The following is an 11,415-nucleotide window of genomic DNA, read 5'->3' as shown; positions in this document are numbered from 1 at the left end:
CGAGCAGCACAAACGGTTGAAGGCGGCGCGCGAGGGAGTCGCGGGACCAGTGTGTGAAAGAGAAAATGAAAGCCAGAGTGCTCGCACCTCGGTGATGAAGCTCAGACTCAGGTAAAATAAACTCTCGCTTTCTCTCCGGAGCAGAGCTTAACTGCCTGCTTTCGCCATTTACAGTCGTTTCTCTGTGCGTGCAGCTTTGCGTGGTCTTATATACTGCTCCTACGTTAGCTACAGATATGAAGCTGTCGCGTAGGGGACACTGTCCTCACTTTATCTACGACTCTGTCACTGTCTGAACGTGGCTCATATTACACAGTCATGGCGGTGGTTCCTCTGTGGCCTGCTGCCGGGGGTGACTTGCCTCTTTGTTTGTTGTACAGTTATCTTGACAATTTTGTCACATTACTGTAACTGCATTGCTCTTCTCTGCAGGGACAGGGATCAAACGAGGAAAGAGGAGGACCTAAATGTATTCTGATTGTTGGGCAAGAGAAAGACTCCTAACAATTAGGTTACACTTCAAGGGCTAAGCACCAGCTCTATGAAAGTGTCAAACAAATAAATACAGTGGAATTTGAGTTCCTAACTTGTGTTTATTGATAGTCAGAAAACATGTTATTTCTGACTAATTCAAGGAATAATGTTTAAAAGACCCCCCCCCCCCCAACGGTGTTCGGAAACTCTAATAGGCGTCTCGCCTGTGACGTAGATGGTGGACAACAACTCTAGAAGTCGCTTTTAATTTAATACAAAATGACGAAAAGGTTTGTTGTTTTCGGCTGCAATCATTCAATGTACAGTGGGACATCTGTGCACAAATGGCCCAAAGATCCCAAAATATCCAGAAAATGGACTAAATTTGTCAACTTTAAACGGGCACTTTGGAAAGGACCATCCGCTCACTCTGTTATCTGTAGCTCATTTCACTGGCGCTTTTCCAACAATATGGGCATGTAAGGAACCAACGAAAGGTGTTCAAGAGCCTCTGTAACATGGAGGTAAACAGGGTAAGGACACACACTTCGCCTGATTTAGCTGGTGTTAGTTAACGTTAGCTTGACTCGCTAAACTCGGTGGCTCAGATTATACTCGGCTACGTAGCTGCATTACGGAGGTTTATAGTGTCGGATGAATTCGAGTTCGACTTCGATCACATTTACAAGAATAGCGGTACCTCTAAATTTGAGTTTAGCTTATTGCTAGGCTATTGTCATGAATAATGTTGGTTATTTAGCTAGCTAGATACTGTCATAACAGTGTTTTACCGCGGCGTTGTTCAGCTGTTGTCCACCAGTGACGTCACGGTTGCGTTCAAGAATTTCCGTGGCGAGCTCGGGTTTTTCCGTCAGTTTAATAAAATTGTCAGTTTTAAAGCAAATTAAGTATCCTATTTTCATTTTAATTCATACTTATATATGTCCGTAACCAAAATAATGTGAAATATTCATGGAGGTTCATTAAGTGGTGCTTAGCCTCCAAGTAGTATTTAAAGAACTGTTTTTTTTATGTTTATTTGTGAATTAATATAATGTAAACATTGTTGAATTTCAATATGCAAATGTACACAGTCCATAAAGGGATGTGGCTTCAATTAAATTCTTCTTTTCTAGTAGGCTTCATGGAAGCATTAGCGAGCTGCAGTGATCTTTCAGTTTTTGAAACTCTAGGCCATATGTAAGTCTTTAAACTGCTGTCTTTTGAAAAACAGACTCTTATCTTATAAGTTCAGTTATACACGAGCTCACTGTCTCAGTCCCTGCCTCCAGTCAATGTCTGTGTGGGTTTCCTCCCGGTGCTCCTCTGGTTTCTTCCAACAGTCCAAAATCAAACATTGGTAGATGGTCAAGCTGTGCAAAGTATCCTTAGGTGTGAATGTGTGAGTGACTGGCAGTGTGTGTTGTGTCTTGTGACGAACTGGTACCCCGTCCAGGACTGGTTCCTGCTTTGTGTCTCGTTTCATGGCTCCATTCCCACCAGACCCCGAGATCAAGCAGATCTCTGGCTTAAGATGAATGAATGAACAATTTAGTTTTCATATACAAATCATAATGTCCTATTTGAAACCTTAATAAAGATTCATGCAATCTTTTTTGCCTCTTTCTTCAGGCTGGACTGACTGCCAAGACATCAAGCAAAGAATGTGAAAGGAGCAGTTAAGTGCAAATTCCACAGTCATTCACCAAACAAATCTGTCATATTCAAAATCATGTCATCCTCCAGTGTTCTCTTATTGGTTTTGACCTTAATCTCACTCACCTTGCCCTGTTTATGTGCACCTCCGGAAAGTGACAACAGTTCAGAAACAGTTCATGTGGCAACCAATGGCCTTCCTTTTCCTTGGAGCAAGCTGCGTCTTCCAAATTACATTATTCCCATTCATTATCATCTGTTAATCCATCCCAATCTCACCACCCTGAGGTTCACCGGCTCCGTCAAGATTGAGATAGATGTGGTAAACAACACCAACTGGGTGGTTCTGCACAGCAAAAACCTTGAGATCACTTCAGCGAATGTTCTGGACGAGAGTGAGGCACACCTGTTTGAAAAAGCACTCCCTGTTCTGGAGTATCCTCCTCATGAGCAGATAGCCATCTTCTCGCCTAAGATTCTGACCTCTGGAGAAAAGTACTTTCTGTACTTGGAATTTAATGCAGCACTTAGTGATGGATTCTTTGGTTTTTATAAAAGTTCATATCAAACAAAAGAAGGAGAAACAAGGTTTGTATAAGTTCTTATGGAAAATGGTATTTTTGGCCATGTTTAAAAGTTTATAATAATATGCACATTTTTTATGTTTTCTCAATTAACCCCAGACTCTTGGCATCAACACACTTTGAACCTACCTCTGCACGAATGGCCTTTCCATGTTTTGATGAGCCCATCTTTAAAGCCAACTTCTCTATCCGCATCAGAAGGGGACCATCACACATCGCTTTGTCCAATATGCCAAAAGTAAGTTTTTAGTTGTTCACTTATCATCACTTTCCCAACAAAAGCTGCTATCTCATTACTGGCCTTAATTCAAATGATGAATAACATATATAATTTCTGTCTTATCAAAACTTTCTAATGTTTTTATGAGATTTAATCAACATTTCTAACTTAGTGTAACTTGTTCTGTTGGTCAGTTTGCCTCGAAATTATAACACAGAAAAGGGCAGCTGCTTAAATATAACATTAAAAAAGGTATTATACGCACTTAATTGGAGGTTTTAGCCAAACTGAAAAATGTAATGTTACCTCTAAATACTCGACACTTGCTTCTGTAGCAGATATTTCTTGTTAAAAACTAGGAAAAAACACTTTTGGTGATGTCACTTGAAAGTGGACTTAAATATTAAAATAGAAACACATTTTGCCAACTAACAGAATAATACTGGCTTGTACCACAAAGGTATTCAATTTCAGAGTGGTACAATACAGCTAATTGCATTATCCAAGTTTGCCACTTTAGTGCACTTTTATTAGATACACTGGAGCAGTTCATTCGTCCTATGGCTGGAGATTGTAATACCTTGCCATTAAAGGTTGTTAATTAAAAACACTTTCTCACATTTAGGAGCACACTGTGGAATTAGGCAACAGCCTTTTTGAGGATCGGTTTGAGGCAAGTGTGCAGATGAGCACATATCTTGTGGTATTTATCATCTGTGATTTCAAGTCTGTCAGCAGGAGAACGGTGACAGGAATTGATGTAAGTTGGTCTGTAGTTGGATGAACACTTATTTTATTTGAAATATTGATTTTGTTTTGTATTTTATGTGTATACTCAAATTATAGTGTCTGTAGTTCATGTTTATTATTAAATCTGTTTCCTTGATTGTCCCTTATCTCTGTGACGCTCTAATAGTGAAGAATTGTTCTTTGTCAGGTTTCAATATATGCTGTTCCACACAAGTGGCACCAAACCCACTATGCTCTTGAAGCTGCTGTAAAACATTTGGAATTTTATGAGACATACTTCAATATCTATTATCCTTTGCCAAAATTAGGTAAATGTTTACAGGTTATCTGTTCATTTTTCAAAATATTCTTATAATTATACTCTTTTAATTATTGTCACTGATTGCATATTTCTTTTATATTTTTTTGTTTAGATTTGATTGCCATTCCAGATTTCCAGTCTGGAGCTATGGAGAACTGGGGTCTGAACACCTACAGAGAGACGTCACTGCTCTATGACCCTGATGTCTCATCCACTTTAGACAAACTATGGGTTACCATGGTGATTGGACATGAGCTGGCTCATCAAGTTAGTATAGCACATGGTCTGATGGGCCAAACTCCTTATTAGACCACCTAGTGTATCCCATCCCATGTATTTTGTTTATCTTCTCATATTCTGCGTCTTATAGCCTTTAATTTTCTTAAGTACTTTGGTTTCCCTGATTGTTTTATATTTATGTAAAATGATTTTGAGTATCTTGAAAAGCACTATATAAATAAAACTTCTTCTTCTTCTTTTTATTATTATTATTATTAATTTTATTAATGTTCTTATTAACAGTTTTTCTGGAAATGCTGTGAATCTATACATGAAAATGTAGGATGATTGTCAGGTGTTTGGGGATGTCTAGCTTTTTCAGTGTTTTAATAAATTGGCAGGCATTCTTTCAACAATAGTTTGGCATAAAGCAAAATCTACTCACAAATAGTAAATACTCAGATGTTTGTGGACAGTGTAGATGGCGTCAGGGAGCAGATTTGTGACCAGAGACTAAAGTGGGCCGTGACACTGAATGTACATGTTAACACTGGTGATGACAATTTAAGCATTGGTTCACAAGTGCATGTGATTTATTTGTGTTTATTAGCGCTTCTTTTCCCCTGGCAGATAAAAGCACTATTTGAATACTTGACTCAAAGCCAGGATGAAATAAAAGTCACGTAGCCAAAATTAGATCACAACTGCAGTGCTCTTTATTCTATATTTGTTGTACAGGTCTGCTAATGTAAATTGATTTAGCATGCTCCTGAGTCCTTCATAAAATGAATGTAGTATCTGTTTCTTTTTACAGTGGTTTGGAAACCTAGTAACTATGGAGTGGTGGAGTGATATTTGGCTTAATGAAGGCTTTGCACGATATATGGAATTTGTGTCTGTTGAAGCTACTTACCCAGAGTTAAAAGTGGTAACTTTTTTATACGTTGTCATTCCAAATCTTTTTTAACCTGTTTGAAATTTGAATGTCTTGTAAGATAATTATAAACATCTATCTTTGCTTCCTGAATTTCAGGAGGATTACTTGTTGGACACCTGCTTTGCAGCTATAGGAAGGGACTCGCTCAACTCCTCCAGGGCAATCTCCTGCTCTGCAGAAAACCCAACTCAGATAAAGGAAATGTTTGACACTGTATCTTATGACAAGGTGAGAACTATCCTCGTCTTTATATATAATATAGCAATTGTAAGAAAGTGCCCAAATTCTTAAATCATAGTAATTTTCAGTTTCTAAACAGAAGGTTTATTTATTAACTGTACTGAATCTGATAAACAATGCATTGAGTAGTTATTTGAGTGTCGTTAACTGAAGTGTGGGCCCACATACAGGCCTTTTGTGTTAAAGTTGTTCATTTTGTTTATTTGTCTACTGTCAAATGACTTAGGGAGCATGTATTCTGCACATGCTGAGGCACTTCCTGACAGATGATGTATTCCAAAGTGGCATCGTTAGGTACCTGAAGAAGTTCAGATACAGGAATGCCAAAAACGAGGATCTATGGAACAGCCTGGTCAATGTGATTACTCTAATCTGATTGAATTAAATAGGTAAATGTATTCTAATTTCAAATGTGAAGGTAATGTTTTTCTGTTCTACAGACGTGCTCTGAAGAGGAGTTCATGTCAGGAGAATACTGCTATAATGACAAACAAGCCACCAAAAATGCTGTACGTTTCAGTCCACCCTTACATACACCACCAAACATATCCTGTGTCATAATCAAAAAAAAAGATAAAGAGTTACAACTTTATGAATGGCATTTTCTGCAGTATCGGTTTGCTGGTGAACATATAGATCTGAAGAAGATGATGTATACATGGACTCTACAGAAAGGCATTCCTCTGGTCACAGTGAAGCGCCAGGGAACCAAACTTTATATTGAGCAAGAGCGTTTCCTAAAGACGGTTCAGCCCAGTGACCCACTGTGGCAGTCCATGCAAGCTGGGTAATAACCTAAATACCTCATATTATTTCTGTCTTTTCTGCATGTCTTTCTGAATTCAATGATGTCTTAATGCAGCATTTATTGTTGTTGTTATTATTAGTAGCATTTATCTGTAAGAAAATCTTTAAGTCATAATTATAATTTAGCTTAACATATTTTTTCTCAATAGCTATCTCTGGCACATTCCTTTGACCTACAAAACAAGCCACTCCAGTAATGAAATCAGACATATACTACAGACAAAGTCAGGTATGGAAATAGATGAGATGCCATTAAATCAAAATTAAACAAAAATTAAGCTAGGCTGTTGACTGACTCACATGCAACCACTTCTCAGATGTTCTACAGCTGGATGAAGATGTGAAATGGGTGAAGTTTAACACAGACATGAATGGCTACTATATGATTCATTATGACGATAAGGGATGGAATGCTCTGATTGAGCTACTGAGAGTAAACCACACTGCTGTGAGCTTCAAGGACAGAGCCAACCTTATACACAATGCCTTTCAGCTAGTCACGTAAGATAAAAATACAATAAACATTAAATATTATTAAAATGGTATGATATAATCTATTAGCCAAGACAAGTTTGCTTTTTGAAATTTTCACTTAACTTTGAACAATTAATACAACAAGAAAGTTTATAACTTGCTTCCTTACACCTAAAATTCTGTCAGCAATAAGACGTCTACTGATTTATTAGATGTGCTATTGTGCTTTTGTGTGAGTCTAAGTATTACAAGATGTGGTATTTGTTCTTTTTATTTGATCTCTCTAGGGCAGGGCGATTGACACTGGACCGAGCCTTGGATCTGATCACTTACTTAAAGTCGGAAACCCACAATGTTCCCCTTTTGCAAGGTCTTGGATATTTAGAATCATTTTACAAGATGATAGAAAAGAGAAACATAGCTGATGTCACTCAAAACCTCAAGGTATTTCATGTGTTGTATCATACTGATCCTTGTTAACATTCTTGTATAGCACCTACACAATTAAATTAGAGTACAGCAGACTAGAATGTTTCTTGGCTAAGCTTAGTCTGCTCAGTAGACCTGCCATAGTTCAATAATTAGTACAAGTGGCTTTAGAGCACCACAGCTCATACAACACTAATGTGATATGCCAGCAAGACATTCCCAGGATATTGGAGCAAATACGATTTACTATCTCTCATTAGACTGGATTTCAATCAAAGAGGCTTTCATTTCACAAAATTACAGAGCAACTGGAGATCTTCCACATACTCCAGGCTATAATCACTTGTGTATACGTATGGCCTCTTACCTACTGGATTGTTATAATTCTGCCTGGGTGTGTGGGTGGATAGTGACACCTTGTGTGTGTGCTTTTATTTGCAGACATACATCCTGCAGTATTTCAGAGAAGTGATCGACAAGCAGACATGGAGCAATGAGGGCACAGTCTCAGACAGGAGGTTGCGCTCTGAACTTCTGTCCCTGGCATGTGATTTTGGTTATGCTCCCTGTGTGGAAAAGGCAAAACATTTCTTCCAAAGCTGGGTGAAATCTAATGGCACAATCAGGTATTAATTGATTAAAACATGTACATGATATTTGCACACACACACACACACACAGAGTCACAATTGTCACATTTTTAATATGGAAATGATGAATAAATTTTCACGGCATTAAATTTTTCCAAATCACACAATTGTTTTCATGATTGGTTTAATATTGCATAGTTTTCAAACTCTGGTGACAGTAACCCTTAAGCTATAGGTATACTTGCTGATTTGCATATGTGTTCGTGTAGACAACCAGCTGTGTTGGGAATGTAACTGTACACATACAAGCCTACATGTGTTACTGGAGGCTTGCATAGAGAATATCATAATAGACTTCTGGATTTAAATGAATACTGATTTCTTGCCAGCTGAAATCAGGACACTTCATACAGATGCACATAATTGAGAACTCTGTCACGCAGCTTTGCTTTAAGGTTTTCCACCATATTTATTGCCCTGAGTGCCGGCACTGCCCCTACAGTTTTTGTGTATAATCCACCTTGCATATGCACAGCATTAATTTCTGGGGAAGTACACAACAAATTTACCAAAAGCACGCAGGATAAGCAAAGAAGGCATCGTGCATACACAAAGACGTAGATAACAGCAAGTACATCTCTAGCCTTGCACTCAGTTTCCATGTAATTGTAAGAAAGTGTATTAACATACTTTGTACTGGAATCTTCAGCTTACCTAGTGATATTACTGAGACCATCTTCATGGTTGGTGCCCAAGATGACAGCGGCTGGCACTACCTGTTAGAGAAGTATAGAGTTTCCATATCTGAGGCAGAGAAATGCAAAATTCTCTCAGCTTTAACAAGCACCAAGGATTCCAATAAGCTACAAAGGTATGGAATTGTTTACTAGGGAGTACAATTTTTCATGTCATTAAATGTTTTTTTAATTTCATTAAAATTTATAAAATTGTTTGAAAGCACCAAGTTAATTATAAATATTTTAAATTATTGACTACACAAATATGGGTTCTGATTATGCAGTAAATATAATAGATTTTTGAAAACACCCTTATTATTACCAAAACTGCAAAGAATTGCACTTAAAATGCATTAAAATAAAAAGGTGTATTAAGTGTAGTTTGACTATTCACGAATTTCTAGTGAATAGAGAAGGCTGTTTGGTTATGATCATGCTTTACATTATTAAATCAATGCATTTCATTTTAGACTTTTGGAGCTTGGAATGGAGGGGTCAGTGATAAGATCACAGGATTTATCTACACTAATTTACACTGTGGCCAGAAATCCAGCTGGACATTTCCTAGCTTGGAATTTTTTGAAGAAGAACTGGAACAAGCTGGTGGAAAAGTAAGTGTAGTGGTAATTGATTTAAATCATAATTTGTTGTAATATGGAAATGTTCTAGGGCTGGGGGCTTGTTCAGGTAAAAACCAATGATCTTTCTTATTTAAGGTTCCAGCTCGGATCATTCAGCATCAGAAGTATCATCATTGGTACCACAAGCCAGTTCTCATCTAAAGAGGAGCTTACTAATGTAAGTCTTACTCATTCTGACACGGTTAACAACACGCAGTTAAAGAGTTGCTTATGGAAAATTAAAAACTGCATTTTTTTTCTCCAGATCAAGGATTTTTTCAATTCTATCAGGGACCACTCCTCTCAGCTGCGTGTCACTCAGGTGGCTGTGGAAAACGTAGAGAAGAATATTTTGTGGTTGGAGAGGAACTTTAAAACTCTAAGGACCTGGCTTCAACAGAAACTGAACTAAACTAAGTGAACTTCATACAAGTATAAAACAGCCAATGTAAACACATTTCCACTGAGTTCAGATAGTAAAGATGAATGTATGACAACGTACACTGTTCAGTTTTACAAGAGAATTATACGGTTAATCAGGGTCTGTCTTTTCATATGTCAGTGATGCTTGCAAGATGAACATATTAATACATTAAGCATGGTTTGCCTGGTTATGTGTCCCAGGGTAAATGAAAGTGTGCTGAAATAAGTAAACTATGTGGTGTTGAGTTTGTGACATTTATATTAGGTTTTCTAAAAATGAATTGTGATATGTTTTGATGCAGATATACTTTAATTATTTTTCTTTCATAAATTGAAATAGAAATTTTTAAATAAATGCAATTCAAAATATATGCACATGTATTGAGTTTATTCTTGGAGGTTTTTCAGTGGATTTTATATTGTTCATATCGATATCAGAATTATACCTTATCGACCAAAATTAAGAAATATATTGTTCTATAAATTTTGGCCATATTGACCAGCCCTACATTTTGACTTTTAGCTATTTGAATATTGATAAAGAAATAACGTTCTGATATTTTACATCCAGCAATATATCCTTGGGTGTACATGAGAACAATCAAGTTATTTTTACAACTCATCATAGGTCCAATTTTTTGTTAGTGCAGGTCAGGGTGCACCTTGCATTTACTGGAAGGGTGATCTCTAAATTCTACACAGAACTGTAGGTATTCACATGTTCTCTTCATTTAAAGAAACACTGGGTAGTATTTTTAGCTTAACATTACAGCTTCAAAATGATTGTGATGCTTTACAGACCATTTTAGGACCATGAGAGAACACACAAACATGGAAGGGAAGCATGTTCATTTACATTCTGAAATATGAGCAACAATTCTCGTCTGTTTGAGTGAAATGTCCAGTAATATTATAGGGTTTGGCAGGACACTGCAATCATATGAGAAAACATCAGGCATTTGTTACACGGAACACGGAACAATTGCATGGAGTCATTTAAACTGAAGCATTACCAGAGAAATTGTCAGCATGTGATGGCTCAAATTGCTGAACAGAGACACTACGCTATTGCTGCTCACTTAGTGCTGTAGTGGCCCTGGTCTGCTCTATGGAATCAGATTGCTTCTTAAGCCAGTTGGAATATGGATCCATGGGTATGTTTTTTTTTTTTTTTGTTTGTTTGTTTGTTTGTTTGTTTTTTATGTTTATTTAATATATTGAGTTGTCATGCCATCTCTGCTTCTTAGACAGGTAATGAGTATTGCATTTCCATTTAAGCTCAATATATAAATGGCTGTTTTTGTCAGCTGTAAGCCTAGATTTAGATATCAGTTCCTAAACAAAAGCTAGTTGTTCATTCAGTCAGAATTTTTATAAATATATGATCATCTTACGGAATAGAAATAGAGTTCATTGAGATGTCTGCTCAACTACAAGAACCGAGCAGAGAATAGGAAAGCAGGTAATTTTTTAGATGATACTCTTACACTGTCAAGATGCACAGTATCTTTAAATATTATGTATATTATGTAACATAAAATGAATATGTTTCATTTTATGTTTCCCAAAATTATTACCTACTCAATAATGACAAAAAAAAAACAGAGAATTTCGGAAAAACCCTGGTCAAAAATAGCCACATGTAGAACTTATGAAATCTTTTAAATAAATATAAGGCAAACTCACTAAATTATACAATCATATAGAATCAGGGAAGGTTTGAGACCTAATGGTCATTTAAAAAAGGAAATCTATCAAAATAACATCGACCATTTCAAAGAGGCAGTAGCAATAATGTCATTATACTGTAGAATTTTGAAATAACTAGAAGCCAGATTTCACCAGTAATTTATTTATATATATATATATATATGTGTGTGTGTGTGTGTGTAAGGTGTATGTATATATATATTTGGTTACTGTTACTATGCTCTCTGTGTGTGTGTGTGTGTGT

At 36.8% G+C, this 11,415-nt stretch overlaps 1 protein-coding gene across 2 annotated transcripts; it reads left to right on the top strand.

The window, feature by feature from the left end:
• On the top strand, window positions 1-9,763 carry LOC136678329 (endoplasmic reticulum aminopeptidase 2-like). Of its 2 annotated transcripts, none has more exons than XM_066656345.1 (19): window positions 1-111; window positions 2,107-2,718; window positions 2,814-2,952; window positions 3,560-3,694; window positions 3,872-3,992; window positions 4,098-4,252; window positions 5,019-5,132; window positions 5,238-5,369; window positions 5,608-5,739; window positions 5,822-5,890; window positions 5,993-6,168; window positions 6,338-6,417; window positions 6,506-6,689; window positions 6,950-7,106; window positions 7,533-7,717; window positions 8,391-8,552; window positions 8,889-9,029; window positions 9,135-9,216; window positions 9,304-9,763. In XM_066656345.1, the coding sequence occupies exons 2-19, from the start codon at window positions 2,207-2,209 to the stop codon at window positions 9,448-9,450; spliced, it is 2,823 nt and encodes a 940-aa protein (XP_066512442.1). In that variant the 5' UTR covers window positions 1-111; window positions 2,107-2,206; the 3' UTR covers window positions 9,451-9,763. The 2 variants fall into 2 exon arrangements, with proteins under 2 accessions (XP_066512442.1, XP_066512443.1); XM_066656346.1 differs by having other exon boundaries at window positions 53-111; window positions 2,107-2,152.
• Window positions 9,764-11,415: the final 1,652 nt, after the last annotated feature.

The sequence above is a fragment of the Hoplias malabaricus genome, chromosome Y (genome assembly GCF_029633855.1).
Source record: "Hoplias malabaricus isolate fHopMal1 chromosome Y, fHopMal1.hap1, whole genome shotgun sequence".
Lineage (NCBI taxonomy): Eukaryota > Metazoa > Chordata > Actinopteri > Characiformes > Erythrinidae > Hoplias > Hoplias malabaricus.
This window is presented reverse-complemented; position numbering and strand designations above follow the sequence as displayed.